The 20073-nt window shown below is 37.1% G+C and overlaps 1 protein-coding gene across 1 annotated transcript in view; it reads right to left on the reverse strand.

The window, feature by feature from the left end:
* LOC107739977 (pappalysin-1-like) overlaps positions 1-20073 on the reverse strand; it is a 154651-nt gene that overhangs the window by 7244 nt on the left and 127334 nt on the right. Inside the window, exons 21-22 of the mRNA XM_016552243.1 lie at positions 12289-12360; positions 10356-10454 (exon numbers count right to left, since the gene is read on the reverse strand). Coding sequence (XP_016407729.1) covers positions 10356-10454; positions 12289-12360 — 171 coding nt within the window. The remainder of the gene's footprint in view (positions 1-10355; positions 10455-12288; positions 12361-20073) is intronic.

Here is a 20073-nt window from a genome sequence, read left to right on the forward strand (position 1 = left end):
GGAGCAAGGAGTAGCGCAGCTTGTTCTGATAGGAAGGGTCTAATCTTCCTAATGTAGTATAAGGCAAATCTGCAGGACCGGGCCTTTGTAGCAATATGGTCTGTGAAGCTTAACTGATCATCTATCACAACTCCAAGGTTCCTGGCTGTCCTGGAAGGAGTTATGGTTGACGACCCCAGCAGTATAGAGAAGTTGTGATGAAATGCTGGGTTTGCTGAGACCATGAGCAGTTCTGTCTTAGCAAGGTTGAGATGAAGGTGATGAATGAAAGACCATCACCTTCAACTCAACCTTGCTAATACAAAACTGCCCGTGAATATTCATGAGCCAACATGATAATGTTTATAAAATGCTGCTTCCTCTACTTTTCAGATCATTCTTATGCCCCTGCAATTTACTGATCAATGGCCACATATTCTTTATTAACATTATTATTAAGTTGCTGCGTACCTTGTAAAATATACTTTAGTTAGAAAATTTGCTTATTCTAATTATTACTATTGGTCTAGATCAGGGGTGGGCAAACTTGGCCCTTCCAGGTCACTTTCCTTCAGAGTTTAGCTCCAACTCTAATCAAACACACCTGAACCAGCTAATCATTGTCTTCAAGACTACTAGAAAGCTACAGGCAGGTGAGTTTTATCAGGGTTGGATCAAATCTCTGCAGGAAAGTGGCCTGGAAGGGCCAAGTTTGCCTATCACTGGTCTAGATGATGTATCCATAACATTTACAACATGCTTTCCTAATGCCCAAACTTCACTCGTGTTCTCAGGCCATTAAACCTGTGGAAAGTGGAGTCATGGGAGGCACAGCCTTCAGTCTCAGCCGCGATAGGGGAAACCTTGTTGTGAAAGTCTCGAAAAACTCTCTCACCCTCATTTTTGTTGCTGCAGAAACAGCAATCTTGCCCCAATCTTGCACGGTTGGCACTTCATTGCCATTTTTCCCTAAAACAGCCAAGATTAAAGGAAATAATTTGGAAAACTGAAAAGCTCATTTGGAGATGTGGTTTCATAGCCATAAACTTTGCAGGGCAAAACCAACATGCGTTGATAATTATGTCTTATAAAAACATAAGAGACACACATTTGTTACCGCCACAACTGCGGGTCAGCCCCCGGAGGAGTTCCCCCCTTCCATTTATTACCTTGGCACGGTATTGGGTTTTGAGAATGCAAACAAGAACCTACTGAATTCGGGTTGTCCCTCAGATTTCTTAAAAGGCCACTGAGACTGAATTTGGTGGTTTGATTATTTTAATGACACTGGTTGTGTTATTTAAATGTGAGAGATGTCTTGTACATACAGCAGACTCCAATGAACATCTGGGATCTGCTCATTTAAACCTAGAGATCAACAGAATAATTTAGGACTTGGAAAAAAATGAAAAATGTGAAGATTTTAACAAACCAAACCATTTATAAAATGCAAGCCAATCTGTGAAAAAAAAAACGATCTAAAAAATTCTAATGGATTACTTTTCTAACTTCTAGACTTCATGTCTTCAGTTCAACAAATAAACAGTAAACATTGTAATATACAAACGGCAAGATCAATGGCTTCATAGCTTTTTAGTCTTGTTAGGTTGTTTTAGGTCATTTGTTCAATAAAAGGTTTAGTTCTCTACAAAAACAACTCTTTTGTGATCCAAAACAAATTCTTTCAAATTAGACTATAAAACTGCAGACCCTTTCTACTTATTCTCATTAAAGCTTTAAACCGAATAGTGCTGAAGAAAAACAACATACTGTATCCATCTAGATATTTACCTAGTCGTTCTGAATTTTCTTCTCCTTGAATACAGTAAGTATGCTAACATTTCCTGAACAGTTCTTGACTTTTTGAAGTCACTAGCAATTGCAGCTTATAGATCTTGAGTGCCACGTAACTGATGGTCCAAAAACAAATGGCTGAAGTGCATTAATGTTGAGACTTTTTTTTTGGAGAAGAATTAGATTTCTACATCTGTGTACACATGATTTAACAATCACAGTTCAGTATCCAGTGTTTGCAGATAAAAGGAAACTATATTGCGCTGCATATCACAGCAACAGCCAAAATGAAAAAAAAAAAAGCATGACAAGCTATGTGCCAAAGTTTGATTGCTATGGGATTTGTTGAAATCTCTAACCCTCCATATGATCAAAAGTAAAAGTCATCAGTGAGGTTAAACTGATCAGCTAACAAGTTAAGTATTTCTACATCACTGACCTTGTGAGCTTAAAACTTACTAAATCCTCTGTCAGGAATCTCTTGTAAAGAAAACCAAAGGATCTCTCTTTCTTTTCCCTAATATGCCCACTGGCCTCCTTCCTCATGCCAACAGCTTGTAGTGATTAGTAAAGCATCCTGCGGTGACCTGAGATGCAGTTTGACTCGCACCTTCAAAGTCCCTGACAGGAATAATACACAGCCAGTCATCCAGAACGTCTTAATACGCAAACCTTTCAGAGAACATGACGAGAGCTGGGATAAAGTGAGCACGACAGGGTGCGATAAGGAAGGGAAACAAACACACAAGCAGCAGGGAAGTGCCTTGGTTTCCTTTGCCTTGGGGTCATCATGACCAACGAGAGGATCACCCAAAGAGAGACAGACCTCACTGCAGGCATTGCTGGCAACACTTTTGCTGGCAACAAGAACATGACCAAGTGTCTGGCTGAGTCAACAATAACACATATCCTTTTGTATGTTTATTAGTAGAGTTATGAAAGGTGCTTAGCCATGAAGAGCAAAAATCAGGTTCATTTTGTGAAATGTCACTGAATGAAAAGAGCCAGGTGAAGAATCAAATAAATAAATACAGCAAACATGTTTAGAAATACAAGAGGGTGAGTAAATAACCTTGATAGAAGCAATATCCAAAATATATTTAGTACAGTGTTTCTCTCGAGCTGGATGTAAAAATCAACACAGCACCATAATAGTGTAATTAATGAACAAACGACTCATTTTCACTCAATTTACTGGTTTGAATCAATCTAATGAATCATTCACTGAAATAACTCACTGAATCGGTCAGGAGTGTGCTTACCGAAACCATCGTTAGCCAACTATGTTATATGTGTATATGTGTGTGTATGTGTGTGTATTTATATATACATATAACTATACATGGTGCACACACATACATTGTGTAAACACAAAGTTTTATTTTGGATTTTGAATTTATTCATTTATTTCTCCAACACCTGTGGCATAATTAACTACAGTCCGATATTGTTGAACCAGTGTGGTTGAAATGGTAGAGGTTTGACCATGTTAGTACAGTTTCGTAGTGATGCCAAGTCTGATTCATTTCGTTTCATTCGGACAGTTCGATTCAATGAACCAGTTTAAAAACCGATTAATCGGTTCCTTACATCAAACAATGATATGACTTATTTATTTTTTAACAACTCAGTATCATGTTATGTCAATGAAACATTCAAATAAAGTTATTTGTGTAAATGCTTATTGCTGATTATTGCCTTTCATTCACTTAAGTTAATGATATCTGTGGTCACGTTTCATTCGCTGATCCTTCATGTCAGATACAACTGATAAATATTGAGTAGCCTACATGGCTATGGTTCAATTTGAGTCAGATATGACTGAAAAGCTGACTTTAAACTTTGCATTTCAACTCTCTGACTGTCTACAACGAATATCATCAAGTTAAACTGATAACTTTTGCCTAAATATTCATAATATTCATTTTTAAATTAAAGAAAAAGTGGAGAAATGTGAATTTATGTTTCGGTCTGAAACAAAGTTAAAGTCAATGAAGTAAAGCAAGGCAACATTTGCATCCACTTTGAAGAAACAGGACCAAGCAAAATGCAAACTATTGTATTTTCAGGCTCAGGAGGATCCACATCAAATTTTAGACGGCACCTACAAACAAAACATCCAACTGCCCTGCTTACACAAGTAAGGCAACCCAATCCAGTTAGCTCACTCCCAATCTGTGGTGACACCGCTGGGACTGCAGCCTCAGTTCAACCTATACCCAGATCTGTAGCAGGGACAAATGTGCAAAGCAGCGAACAACATTCTATTAAGTGCTACGTGAAACAGCCAACTGACTCTGTCAAACAGAGTGAAGTGGATGAAGAGCTTGTAAAAATGATTGCTCTTGATTTGCAACCCTTTCCCACTGTTAAGGACTTACTGGTGATAAAATTATTGCATGTGTATCTGATAATGCAAGCAACTTTAAAGCTGCAGTTTAGAAGGTTGGATGGAAGCACTTGCCTTGCTTTGCCCACACTATAAACCTGATTGTGAGGGAGGGTTTAAAACACATTCAGGAGGTTGTGGCAAAGGTAAAAACTATTGTTAAGCACTTTCACAAGAGCACTGATGCATCAGAGCAACTCAGGGACAGATGGGCCTTGAAGAGTTAAAGTTCAAGCAGGATGCACTAACAAGATGGAACTCTACCTTTTACATGCTGCAAAGATTTTGGCAGCAAACGATGCCATTATTGACACACTTGCCCTTGTCAGCCCCAGCTTGCCAACGCTGATACCTCATGAGTGGGAGATTGTGAACAATACCTGTGAAATATTAAAGCCTTTTGAAAAGGTTACAGCTCAGTGCAGAAAGGTTTGTGTATATAAATATAATTTAAGCTTTGCATTATTATTATTTTTTTTTTTTACCTGAGTTATTGTAATCATTATCTGTCAAAGAAAAATATATCAGTTCTTCTAAATACAATTAGACTATATGCAATTTATGTATGGTTGTCTTTGCTTCTAAACGTCACAGGTATGTGACAGCATCTAAAGTCATTCTAATTGCAAGGGGACTGCAGAAAGAATTTAATTATTCAGCCTGTTGGCAGAGGCACCCTGTTTGACTCAAGGTTTAAGCAGAAGGGTTTTCACGATCTAGCAGCAGCAGATGAGGCCTGCAAGAGTATTACATCAGCTTCACCACTCAGGTCTAGCAGGCAGGTGAACAAACCTCATGCTAAGAGTACTAGGCTTACTACTCCCTCTTCCTAGCAACATTCAGTCTGGGGGGGACTTTGATGAGAGGGTGAATAATGATTTCACTGTCAGGAATGTCACATCAGAAGCAATGGCAGGAATAAGGATAAGGAGTTGCTTGGCAGGGCCCCTGATTCCAAGGAGTGACGATCTGCTCACTTGGTGGAAAGCACGACAAGTGGTTTATGAAAGTATAACGGACATTATGAAGAGGAGATTGTGCATAGTTGCAACCTTGGTGCTTGCAGAGAGAATATTTTCAAAAACTGGGCAAATTATTTCAGAGAGGAGGAACAGGCTGAAACCCAACAAAGTCAGACAGCTTGTTTTCCCTAATGCAAACCTTCCCTAAAACCAGGACAAATGTAATTGCCCATGTTCAGTGTATTGTTTAAGCACCTTTTGTTTTTTTACTTTTTTTCAATTTTGTTAATGCTTATTGTTTATGATAGGCACTTTTAAATGCCATTATAATTAGCTTTGTTGTATTTAAAACATTACAATCTTTTTTTTATATATATCACTTATTTCAATTAAAATGTATGCAGATATCTCCAAACTACACAATAGGGGCTAAAATAAAAACAGAAAATGGCTAAAATACTTGCTAATGAGGTTTATTTTCCTTCCTTCCTTAATTTACAAAACATTAAAAGACTAACTTAAATCCTGGGACATTCTAAATTCAAAGGTAAAACAGAAACAAACCTCTGTAGGTTTTTGTAAAAACTCTAAACTACAGTAAGTTGTACAGTAAGTCCTCTGTACTCCCTGACATTAAAAATTTACAGTACACAATCTATTTAGTGTACACGTTCAAATAAAATGTAATATGCATGCACAATAAGCTATAGTAACATTTATTTTTTTTTAAATGTATGATGTAAATCTTTTTTTTTTTTTACCATTATAAAGGATAAGGAGTTGCTTGGCAGGGCCCCTGATTCCAAGGAGTGACGATCTGCTCACTTGGTGGAAAGCACGACAAGTGGTTTATGAAAGTATAACGGACATTATGAAGAGGAGATTGTGCATAGTTGCAACCTTGGTGCTTGCAGAGAGAATATTTTCAAAAACTGGGCAAATTATTTCAGAGAGGAGGAACAGGCTGAAACCCAACAAAGTCAGACAGCTTGTTTTCCCTAATGCAAACCTTCCCTAAAACCAGGACAAATGTAATTGCCCATGTTCAGTGTATTGTTTAAGCACCTTTTGTTTTTTTACTTTTTTTCAATTTTGTTAATGCTGATTGTTTATGATAGGCACTTTTAAATGCCATTATAATTAGCTTTGTTGTATTTAAAACATTACAATCTTTTTTTATATATATATCACTTATTTCAATTAAAATGTATGCAGATATCTCCAAACTACACAATAGGGGCTAAAATAAAAACAGAAAATGGCTAAAATACTTGCTAATGAGGTTTATTTTCCTTCCTTCCTTAATTTACAAAACATTAAAAGACTAACTTAAATCCTGGGACATTCTAAATTCAAAGGTAAAACAGAAACAAACCTCTGTAGGTTTTTGTAAAAACTCTAAACTACAGTAAGTTGTACAGTAAGTCCTCTGTACTCCCTGACATTAAAAATTTACAGTACACAATCTATTTAGTGTACACGTTCAAATAAAATGTAATATGCATGCACAATAAGCTATAGTAACATTTATTTTTTTTAAAATGTATGATGTAAATCTTTTTTTTTTTTTACCATTATAATAGTAGTCATACCCTTACAAAAATTAACCATAGTTTTATTATAGTAAAAGAGTAGTAACCATGTTTTTTGGCAGATTGATTATCATTTGTATAACCACAGTTTTACTACAAATACCATGGTTAAACTATGGTTCGTGTAGCATAGCCACGGTTTATTTGTGGTTACCATGGTTTAACTAAAATAACCATGTTTTTTTTTTCTGGTAAAACCATGGTTTCCAGACTAGCATAGTATCATAAATTCACTCATCAGACTCCTTGGTAATCCTCAGCAAATTTCGACAGTTGGTTGAAACGGCTCATTCGGACGAAGTAGTTGGACGTGCTACTTTGGCTGTGCGTCTTGCGTAATCAACCCGAAACTAAAGTTGGATTCAGCTCGATTTTGTGAACTGGCTTGACCGGTTACTGTCTGAGAACTGGCTCAAATGAATGATTCATTCAAGAATCGAACATCACTACAGGTTTGGGAAATAGCCTCAAATACCTTTTTTTTTTTTCAATGATGCATCATACTATGGTGGTTAAGCAGCAATTTGTTGTATATGAAACACCTCAGAGCAGTTCTAGCATCTAGACTCACATAATTGCAAATGAACTCAACAGTGTAATTCCTGACTGTTTTTGTAGTAGTTACCTTCCTCTAAGCTCCACTGTCACAAAAATGATTCACTTTTGACATGACATAACGAAGCCTTGTTTACTGAAATCATGTGACTTTGGAAGTTGGATGCGCTCTCCAAATCACTTAAAACTAAATGAATTACTAAAAAAGGTTGCAAAGCTTCATGAAGCAGTGTTTCAAAAGCACTTATAATAACATATGTGCTATTGAACTATAGCTTTCGAACACTGAGGAATATTGGTCTTCCTGTTTTCAGTTGCTCTTAAACATTTCAGCTGATTTTTCCTTACCTTCAAGAAATCCTCATCTGTTCTTGAGATAAATAAAAATCAGGTGGTGAGGTCACAAAAGTTCTTTGCGGGGATGACTAGGAGCACATTTCAGGGGGACAACAAACAGTCACATACTATCTCAAGTGATTATCTCATCAAAATTCTCCGGGAATTGCACAGAGAAGTTAAGTGCAATTTGAAATCAGAGGCTCATAACAATGCAGACCACCGCTTATCTGTGCACTAATGCGTGAACTCCATTGATCTGCACTTGTGTTTGTGGGCATGACTAGGAAATGTATGAATGAGTTTGAGAATTTGAACAGATGAAGGTAAAGTGGCGCACATTGGGAAGAAAATGGATGTGGTGATACTCCTGGAGCCAACAGCCAGATGACCTACAGTAGAACTCATCCAACTCCAGCAATCCATCAATCTCAAAATGATTAGTTCTTTCAGAGTCATTTTCTACAGCTCTTCCCTAAGCCCTGGATATTTCCAGAGACAGGATGTTTTGCAAACCCTGTTGATGCATTTGCTTCAAGGACTGCCAGGACGGTGAACATGGCTCGGGATGTCGGGTGATTCTTGTATCAGTTGCTGCTCGGGGAGCCAACTTTCCCAACATCAGATATAGACTCAATCTTCTCTTGATTACTGAAAATAGTTTTTCAACAGTTATAAGTGGACATTTTGGCTTTCATGTTTCCAAAGTCTAAACTTGCCACTGGATTATCTAAAATGAAGCACAATATATCAGTTTCTCAAATAACTGTCTAACAAGACATTGTGAAATGTCCACTATGTACATGAAATCAGGAGTGACTATCTTTAGCTGCATAAATCAAACTGATACAGTTGCGAAGCAATGCATGCAACCAAAAAGCTCTAGCTCATCAAAAGATGACTTTATTTCATCCAATCCCTCTGTCGTTGATCTGCCAACTGTGTGACATATCAGGAGGAAGGAGGCACCAGCAATCTGGCTTATGGTTGCAGAAGAATTTAACCTTCTATCAACACTGGCGCATGGTCAACTCCCACTAAGGTCCATGGCTGCTCAATGACATAGGCTGCACATTGTGAAATTCCCAAAAAGCACTCTCTTGTAGACTGGATTCAGTGAATCATCACAGTTCATACACTCACACTCTGAGCATATGCCAAATATTTAAGACAGTGACAGTGCAAGACAAGGAGAAAGCCAAAAGACAGCTCAGAGCTGCCTGGAAAAGAAAAGGAACACTAAGTCTGCTAAATAACTTCATGCATGGGCACACGAGGTGATCCAGCACAAATTTGACAAGGCAAAAGAGAAATTACCCTGGATGAGGAGTGAATTTGAAAGTAAAGATAGCAATAACTGAAAAGCCTACCACTTTTTCTCACATAAAACATCAAACATGTTTTGAATGGCTTTTCACTATTAACATTTCAATTTTAGTGTGGAAAATGCACTTCAGTAATCAATCAATCAATCAATCATTTGGTTGCATTTCGCAACATTTTTTTCCTTTAAGGGGAAACAGAAGAAACACTGCACCATGAACAATCCAGTTAGAAGGCTTTTTAAATCCATAGATCACCAGTGTTTACCATGGATTTACTGTATTTACAGTATTAATATTATTCTAAATGCATTTTAATTTTATATTAATGTATATTAATATTAATTTACAAAAAAAAAAAAAAAGAAGAAAAAAAAAAAGTAGTAGTTTATGATCCACTTCTCTCAAATGTAGAACAGAAAGTGAAAATGATGCATCACAGCCAATTCCAAGATATTTAACATACAGCTGTGTGGATGTGAAACCAGGCAATTGTTAAAAAAGTGTTTTCAGTTGTTGTGGCTGGCTCCACCATTTTTTATATTAAATTAATGTGTGCTGTCACTTTATAAGAACAGGAATTCCAGTGTGTGGAATCTTGATATTCACACTTTACTTTATCACTACATGCTGAAAATGACACCACCACATATTGGACACGAGCTGCGTCTTGTTGTCAAGTGACTTTTGTTAGTCTGAGAAAGAAGCAGTCATACCAGCTGTATAAGAAAAGCTTAATCTTCCTGTTAGTTTAAAACACTGCTTTAAGCAGTCAGCAAGATTGTGACTTTTAGATAGTTTTAATTTCGGCTGTTGTCTGTCACCTGCTAGAAACTACAAGTGAGGAGGGATGACATGTAAACTGACTGATCATGTTTTTTTTGTTTTTGTTTTTGTTTTACAAATGGTTTAGGAACAGGTTTATCTGAAATAGATGATACAATAACAATAGACAAACTCATTCAACTGTAATACAGTCCATGACTGAATGCGCAAATAACAGAAAAGAAATGTGGAAAACGGGATTGTGAAAAAGTGTAAAGTGTAAACTGAATAGCTTTTAAACCACGAACCTTGCAGACATGGGCAAATCCAGGGATTAGTTTCTCAGAAGCGGTCATCGTAACAACCTGATATTTTGTAAACACAACTTAGTTTCCACAGGCATACTGATAAATACATGTGCATCCCGGGTCCAAGAAATTACGTAAAGGCAGCCAATCAGATTAGAGCTTGCCAGAATGCGTTTGCCATTCTTGTGTGCAGTAAGATTCAGACGGTCAGTGTTAACATCTAGCATCTCATGCTTGTCAGTGACTTTTCATCACTAAATTTAGTCAATCCTGGTGAGATTGTGAAGTTAGGCACCCATTTTGGACACATTAAATGTATAAATGAAGAGAAATGTTGTAGACATGTATGGTACCTTCTTAGTCTTGACAGTGGAATGGCAGCAGTCGCCTCCATCGTAGTTGCAGTAGGCTCTGTTGTTGATGGCGTCACAGTAATTGTCACCCATGAAAGGCTAAGACAAAAACAAATCAGAGCACCATTAACATGAAAAAAAATGAGATATATTGATCTACTGTATATGATGAACACAGCTGTTTTGCCAACCCAAATATATCCAGTGCTTCATTGCTTAGAGTCATGGCTTATGCGTCATAGGTTTGAGTTACTCAAGGCCTAATGGGTCAACTTCTCCAAAACTGTCCATTTCGAATAAAAAAATATATACTTTTTTGTACTATTAAAATACTTGTATATTAAAAATGTTTATTATTGAATCTACAAAGTTAATTTAAGATATCTAAATGTCTTTGATTACTTATAGTATGGTAGTAACGTGTTTCAAAAAGAAACTGAGAAAAAAAAAGTACAGTCCGTTTGATGGATTGTGTTATATATCATTCAGCCAAAACAAACAATTTAAAATGGCATTCATAATAGTGTTCTGTATGAGTTGATGATCAACCTGTAATTTTGGGGCAAATTCTTCTTTTAAAGCAGTACATCCTATTGAGGATACTGCCCTTAAATAAATATAAAATATGTTTTATAGACTTTCATAGTAAAGCATAGTTAAAATTAAATTGTGATTGAAATATTCTGTTAATCAACAGCATGCAGACCTATTTGTAATATTCACGATCCACTGTATTAACAAGCTCACACAAGCGCTTAACAAGATCACATACTTGTCCTAATCTGTGCATGTATTTATGAATAGTCTAGTGTCAGATAATTTGTCTTTATAATAACAATATTATTAATAATAATAATAATAATAAATTTGGACTATACTGTGCTTGGATAGTACTTCACAGGCTAGTATGCAAGCCCATTTCTGCCACATAAGAATTAATGAATGAATACATGAATCAATCAATCAATCAGTCAGTCAATCAATCAATTACGCTTTGGTATATCATAATTATAACGTAAGTCATGATTATGACATAATAAGTTGAAATAATGGAATACTAAATATACAAATATTAAATTCTGAGATACTTATAATAGATCTATCTAAATCTTATAATTACACAATAAAAAGGCAAAATTATAACATAGTAAGTCATAATAAAAAAAAAGTATATATAAAAAATATAATTATGACATAAAAAAAAAAAATCACAATTATGAGATACAAAGTCTAAATTATGAGACAAACAGGCAAAATGACATATTAAGTCATAATTATGAGATAAAAATAAATAATATATGAGATAAAAAGTCAAAATGACTTTTTAAGTCAATTACAAGATAAACAGAATAATACTAAGTCAAAATTTTGGGTTTAAAAAGTTAAGATATTAAGATATTAAATCAAGATCATGAAATAGAAATGTCACAATTATGAGACTTTGACTTAAAATTATGGCTTTCTCACACTTTAGATTTTTTATTTCATAATTATGCCTTACTAAAGCATTATTATTATTATTATTATTATTATTATTATTATTATTATTATTATTTATGTGGCAGAAATTGGCAAACTTGGCAAACTTATTGGCAGATCCCTTCTTATCAAACAAGAAAGAGCATGTATTGAGTAGGTGAGAATTTCTTAAAACATTTGTCAATAAGCCAGTCTGTAGTACAAACAGACTGCACCAAGTGACAGGTATCGACAAGCACAGAGGGGGAAACAGAAAGACAGGAGGAGCACTGAACATCACAGTCACTTGTACAAGTACTGACTTTAGTGTAGAGTTCCTCTACATCTTCATCTTCATAAATCTTCTTGGGCCTCTGCAAATGGAGGTCAAGGCAAGAGTGTCGCCAATGAGGGAGGGAAGACACAGGATAGAGAGCCATTTGAGAGGATATGGACAGGTCTCCGGATGTCTTACCTCACATCCTTTTATGCAGTGCAGGACTTCCGGATGGGGGTACCACTTCAGGCCCATGGTGCAGACTATGTTCTGAAAAGAGGAATGAAACAAAGAGGTTTTCAGAAAGATAAGAAGAATGTGCAATTTTGATGCACCATTGCCATCACAAAGTCAACATCAATCCCTGTGCTTGTAATTGAAAATTGACAAAACATGGCACACAGTTACTGTAAGTGATATGTTCCCTCCACAAGCCAACCACAAAAAAAGCCAAAACAGGAATGTTTACCTTTACAAGTCTTGGCCAATTCAAAAAAAAAAAAAAAAAAAGGAACCCGACGGGCTTGCAGACCTCTAGTCCTCGTCTGGCGGCTGCCAGGACAAGAGCTAGATCGAGGCAGAGGCAACGGAACTCCAATTACCTTTACAAGTCTTGGCCAATTCAAAAAAAAAAAAAAAAACAGGAACCCATCCAAATTCAACATCTTGTGAAATGTTACCAGTTTCAAAACATGTATAATTGTGCGACCACATAAGTTACAACTGTTTCCAGCATGTTCGTCATCCAGTTACGGAGAGATATTATAGGTGTTTTACAGAGAGAGATGTGTTCACACACACATGCTCTTGTGAAAAAACCTCAAGGGTCCAGTAAGGCTGACATGAGACCGGCTGAAAGTAAAGGACTATCCGACCTTATACATTCCCTGTCCCAGTAACACACACACACACACACACACAGACACACACACACAAAGCACCTGCCTCTTCTCATGCCATACCCACCACTGCAAACTAAGGTATTTATCATTTCATGCCAGTCAGCAAATCGATGCAAAAAAGAAAAAAAAAAGAGAGAGAGAGAAAAATAATGGCATTGAACGAGAAGGAACAGAAAACACTGAAGCATTTCAAACAGCTGAGTTCACTATAATGCAAATAAAAAATCTGCACGTGAAGTGGATATTGTAGATTTTACAAGCAAATGGGATAAATGCACAGTACTGTTGTAAGTACTGGCATACGCAACACTTTACATATAAGTATTTGGTCAAGAGGAAACCCTATTTATTGTCATTTATTGCACATTTCAGTCTTATTTTGAGTAATTCTCCAGTGCACTTTATTCTTTTTTTTTTAATTGTCTTTCATTGCAACAACTAACTTCCCCGTTGTGAAAAAGAAGTACACTTTAGCATACTAAAAAGAATACTTATCACGGGAATAATATACTTTATATTACAATATCTGTGTGAATTGATTGTAATGTTTTCAGGCTCGTAACTGCAATCTAATTGCAACTAAATGAAAATGTTTTATAGTTTAGAGTATTTTAGGCCCACTTAATCAGGACTTACTAGACCGTTATATTCAATTTCATGATTACATTTATTGTCTTTGAAATAATGTTAAGTGTGCTGCTGAATGTGCTGAGAAATATTTTGTATGGTAAAATTTCATGTCATTTCTTTTTAAACTTGTATGTATTTTAATGCATTTGTAATCACACATTTATAATGATGATAACGTTGAAATTTAGTACATTAAAATTTCTCAAATGTAATATTGATTAACACACTACAGTTAAAATTATAATCAAATATTTACAAAAAAGTACAAGAACATGTGCTTTATAGTATGTTAGTCAACACATCAACATAAGTGTGTCAGGGTTTTCCTCTCTCTGTCTTGTCTGTCTTGTCACCGTTTAATGTTTCCTTGTTTGTGTTGTGTGTGAGCACATGGCTTTGTCTTTGTTTCTGTTTGCCATGTGCTCCTCTCGTCCTGCCTCCTTGTTTCCCATTACCATGCCCCCTTGTTTAGTCCTTGTTTGTCTGAGTGTCGTCACCTGTCCCTCATGTTCTCCGTTGCTTTATATTGTTCTCCCTTTCCCTCTTCTGTAGTCAGTTCATTATTCTAACTTCTCTGTGTTTGCTAGTTCATCTACTATTCGTTGTGTTACTGAGTACTCCCTGCCAGATAGTTTGTAGAGTGTGGTTTAAGTCTCTTGTCTGTCTTCAGTCCTGTCTTGTCCTGTCCTGCAGGCTGAGCTACCTGTCTTCTCCCTGGGTCTGCCATGCAGCTAGGCCTGTGCAGTGCCTGAGAGACCACGAGTGTGGAGTGGCCGAGCTTCGTGTTCCTGTCAGGCCACCGCTGCTAACCACCGGTCTCCACCTGCACAGCCTCTTCTCCTCTCTGGCCTACTGTCAGCCTAGGCTGGACCCAACGGCCTCTCTCTCAGCCTGCCTGACTACTTGTTGAATCCCTGCCTACTGTTTGAACTGTGCTCACTCCCCTCCTCACCATCTCTTGTCCTGTCAGTCGTTTTGTTAATAAACTGTCACCACTCATACTGCATTTGAGTCCTCTCTCATAGAATCCCAGACAGAGTGTACTTCTTCAAAGCATGACAAAAGATTATTAAAACAATGATTTAAAATGAACTTTAAACTTTTAATTTGACAATATTTCAAAGTGCCCTTTAAACAGTCTAGTGTCACTCGTAAGAGTCCTTTTATTTAACTAATATTATAAAATAGACCTTTGCTATTTGAAGAACACTACGAGTTCACATTCAATACGATTAAGAGCACTTCTTTTCACAAAGGCCCATAAACTTTTTTTTAACCCCACCGATCAAATCACCTGTCTATATTCCTTTTTGAATGACCGACGTTTCATGATCCAATCAATTTTGCCCAATATATATTTGGTAAACATCTAATTTCGCTTGGAAATATGTCAGAATGCAAAAGAAAAAAAAAAGGCTTTTCACCATCTAGTATGAAGAAAAGCTTTAACAGAACTGTTCCAGACTGACCGGTCATGTTGTATTTTCATCATTTAGTGGGGAAACCTACAGTAACCTACAGATTCAGTCACTCTGAGGTAACTTGAGCTTGAGTGGTGAATAATGGTGAAGTTCATGTATCAATCCTTACAGGGGTTTGAAGCAACATTATTTTGGTTACCAGCCCAAAATACAGTGATATTCTGCACGTAGCAGTCTTTCGTGAACAATGCTATGCCCTGTTAGCCCGAGTGACCTCACACCGATAAAATTCAGATCGCTTCGTTTCCCTTAGACTAGCACACCATTATCATCAGAATGAGCCAGTATCAGATTAGATGTCCACACTGTCTTTTCCCAAAGCACTCTCTACATAGCTCCCGAGATCACATTTAGCTCTCAGGCCTTTTAATAAAGGTTTGGTTTATTAATTAGAGGTTAATATTAGTACTCCCCTCAGCGGACCCGGCATGAACAATCGACGCTGACATCACGTAAAGGCCACGGTCTGCCAAGGCAGCCTAATGCATTAGCAATGTGCGCAGTCATTTTGCTGATGTCAGGGAAGTTAATAAGTGAGAAAATAAGAGGAGCTCCTTAGTAGGTCAGTAGTGAAACCTGAAACAAATCGCTCTCGAGGGCCGATTCGTCACAATAACTGATTCACGAGGCGAACGGCCCGACTCAGTAGAAAATATAACACAAAGAACCAAAAAATGCATTATGTGAGAATAGGAAATGAAGAATTGTACGGCCACCAAAGCTTCAGTCAGCTTGAAACGGCGTTGTGCAGCCGCCGGCTTGCTTTTCCACTTCCACACCTTGGCTGGTGTGGATTTATAGGACGTTCTCGCTGCACCGGCCAACAAACACAGCACAACTATTAACATTAGCACTGGTGTCAATCAGGGCAGCACTGGGTCCGGGAGTTACTGGACAGATCATGCCCTTGCGTGGCAGGCAGAAAGGAACAGGTGCTGTGGAATTCAAACAGCATCGATTGACACAGGGTGGCTAGTGCTGAGAGAACAGTTATTGATCTCACCTCAGCCAACCCCCCTGGAACGTTTCAGCCACATCGATGTGGCTTCCTCTTCCCCTCACACTCGGTCTCCAGACTCAAATTACTACCCAGGGAAGATCATATCAATTACACAAATCAATTAGAAACGTGTTGTTTCATTTCACTGCTGAAAACCACCTGACTTGACACAAATGCCCATCTAAACACAACAGGCGTCGGGTGGGGGCGCTTCAATTCGAGCACAGTGAGTTTGTTTCCAACTTTCTAGCATCTTCGATCAATCCTGAAATTCCTTTATCTTAAAGGGATACAGAATGAAAAGACTGTTGTTTACTCACCCTCATGTCCTTTTAAAACCATAATCTTCAAGACAGAATTTAAGGCATTTTTAATGAAACCTGAGTGTTTCTGCCCCTGCATTAAAAGTTCACGTAACCAAAATTTAGAAGACCCAGAAAGATCATAAAGGCATTGTAAAACAAATCCTTATGAATCGCATGGTTTAATCCAAGTCTTGTGAAGAGATACTATAACTTTTTATGATGAAAAAATAATTATTTATTTTATTCGCATATAAACTTGAGTGTGAGCGGAACTGATGGCACGAAAAGTAAGTTACTAATGCAGAACTTTAGAATGTAATGATAAGTATTGTAAATAAAAATCTAATTTAGACTGTCAGTTGTTAACTAAATCTGCCAACCCAGGTTAATTGGAAATACATGTTTGTGGCGAAGTTTCTGCAACACAGATATTATGTACCTTACTGCACATTGTGCGGCAGTTTCAAAGTGAAATGTCCCGAGAGTTTGGCTAAAACATGCGTTCAACACATGACCACAGCACGATTTTATTTTGTTGCTTCTGGTACATATTGGATGGTTCAGAATTCAAATGTCTGGAAGTGTTGCTAAAAGGTCAATGCTCTCAATCCTCAATAATACACCAACCTTTAGTGTTAACGAATGCAAAAGTTATATAAAAACATTCGCTGATGCAATGCAAATTGTGCTAGTTTAACTTCCCCATACGCTGGTGATACATACCAGAGTGCTTCACCTCACAAGTGCAACGCCATATCGCGTGAGCTACCGAGCAAAACTATTAGAAAACCAAGACATTAATGTTCATTATATAAAGTGATATCTCATATATCTTCAAGACTTGCATTAAAACAGCTTGATTCAAATGGATTCATTTTATGACACCTTTATAACCTTTTTGAAATGCAAGTTTTGGTTACCTGGACTTTCAGAGGAGGGACAGAAACCTCTCAGTTTTTGTAAAAAAAACATCTTAATTTGTGTTTTGAATATGATCCAAAATAATATGGGTTTGGAACAACATAAGAGTTAGTAAATGGTGACAGAATCTTAATTTTTGGGTGAACTGCCCCTAGTATACACTACACAACTTTTGTCCAGATTTACAGTCTGGAGGAGTTGACACTAGTTGTTGAAAAACGGAGCCAGTCTGTAGATACAGTATTGGGCAGCCGGAGTTAATAAATATCACAGAAAATAGCGCAGTGTATGATGGGCAAAGACTCCAATGTTTTAGCTTCAGGCTACAAATCTGTCCAGTCAGATAATATAAAACATATTTGATAATTTAAGCACATTTTTTTCATTCTCATTTGTTTCCTATCAATGACTTTTGCTGTGCTTGGAACGACTTGGAAGTATAGTAGTGTGTGTCGTTTAGTGTATGATGATGTTTTGCTCTGTGTATAATACTGTAAAAAGTGTTGTGAAATGCCTAGTTCTTTCATGAAACTCTAGATGGCGCAGGCTGACGGGTCTCAACGTAACTGGTGATATTCACAGCGTTACAGGACTTGGCACAAGCTGATTGGTTCTTGTTGCATACATTTAAATGGCTGGTTAGTATCCACTTGAGCATTTTGCAGCGCACTTTCAGAGTTCCTCTGAAACACTCCACCTTCCCCAGCTCCACCTCTATAGATCTGCTACGGGTTATTTTATATGCTATTTGTGCAGCAGCAGTATGTCTTAAATACTCACAGCACCGTATTGCCATATGCATTGGCAGTAGCAAGTTCCTGTACTTGTTTGCAGCAGTAGCAGCAATAATCTACAAGTACAGCAATAGCCAACAGCAGCACCAGCGTAGCAGATCTATTCTGCCAATACCAAATACATTAACATTGTCATATCCACTACCATGCTAAAATCTTCCGAGAGCTGTCATCATAGAAATGTGTTCAAATTTTAAAAGTTGTGTAGTGTTTTCCAGCCATTAAATGAGCATGCAATGATCGGAGATTGCATGTTTCAGCCTGCAGTGGAGCCTGACAGGTGTTCAGCAAAACTGCCATCATAACACTCCCAGTCAAACCCAGCAGTCACGGCTAAAACACTGTAATACCTGTGACAGGTAAATTTATATAAAGCTTTTCTGCTAATGTCTGTAACAGGGTCATTGTTGAAATTATAGTGATTACAGATGGCTTTTAACTTTTATGACTTGGCCTCAGCCTCGTTGCGGTTCAGATGAGTTGAGAGATTACTGTAATCCTACCCTGTTTTACCAATGCCAGGTAATTGGGAAAGCCATGCATGCCTGAGCCTGCAGCTAATGAACAGTAATTGGACAACTGCGACATTCAATGCTACAAAGTTACAACCGCTGCATGTGTTCGCTGATCAGAGACAGAAGTTAACGTCAGAAGTTCACTATGAAAAATGTACATGGAAAATTTAATGCTGAACGTTTATTGTTGCCATAATCGTTTCATTACTACTATTCTTTATTACTATTATTTTTTAAATAATACAAAGTAATGTTTCAAATACTAAGTAATGCCATTCCTCTTAACGCAGTTGCTGGCCTGAGCAGTGAGTGCAATGGATAACAATTCACATGAAATCCATTGTGTACTGGATAAATAAATGAATAAATATAAATAAATACTAATATTATATTTTATGAAATGGTTATCTTGTCAGTTAGTTTGAAGCCAATAAAATTTCTAAATTTTAATTTCTACATGACAACCACAAACCAACTACAATTAGACTACCTAAATTACTTGGCAGAAGAATAGTTATTACAACACAGTCTCATGGCAATTCATAATTATTTTTCGTTTTGAAGAATTTGTGTCCTTTGGTCCGGACCAAATACAATGTTGATTTTTTTTGTTTGGTGCGGTTTGCTTTCACACTGCTCTTTTTGAGAGTGAACCAGAAATTGTAAACAAGACAACACGTGTGCTAAGGTCATCTATTCATTGGTTCATCCATTCAAATGGACCAGAGTTTGTTTGGAAGCGGACCGAGACCACCTCTCAGCTGGGTCTCGGTATGGTTGTTTGGTCCACACCCCAGTACGATTGCTGTATTCACACCTGCCCAAAAGATCCGCACCAAAGGGGGAAGTGAACTTGAGTTCGATTCAATCGAACCAAACAAGACAGGTGTGAATACACCCTAAAAAAAGTGCCTGTGAGATTGGGTTGGTTATTTGGATTATTATTACCCTGTTAGGGTTTTTTTTTTTCTTTTTTTTTTCAGAAAGAGTTTGTTTTGGTACAGCCCCACTAAAACTGCTAAAATGTGTGCATACATATGGGACTGCATTTTCATACTCTTAGTGTGATCGCACCTTTTCAGGTGAAGGAAAAGGGAAAGGTTTGTTGTGTTTCTCACCTTGGGGTGGGTTTCCCAAAAGCAACTATGGTCGCAAGTTCCGTCATTACCAACAGAGTTCAATGGAACTAACAACCATAGTTAGCTAACAATAGTTTTGGGAAACGCACCCTACCGACAGCATATTTTTCAGACCATCTTAATCTGCACTTTGTCACTTTTAAGAAATACAGCCAAAACATAATTTAAATATATGCTACATATGTGTTGTAAACAGTCAAACTCAAACTCAAAAAAAAAATATATATATATATATATATATATATACTTTTTTTTAAAATTGAAAATATATTTTGTTTCAACCTCTTACCAATATA

The sequence above is a fragment of the Sinocyclocheilus rhinocerous genome, unplaced genomic scaffold, assembly GCF_001515625.1.
Source record: "Sinocyclocheilus rhinocerous isolate Xijiao unplaced genomic scaffold, SAMN03320098_v1.1 scaffold285, whole genome shotgun sequence".
NCBI classification, from domain to species: Eukaryota; Metazoa; Chordata; class Actinopteri; order Cypriniformes; family Cyprinidae; genus Sinocyclocheilus; species Sinocyclocheilus rhinocerous.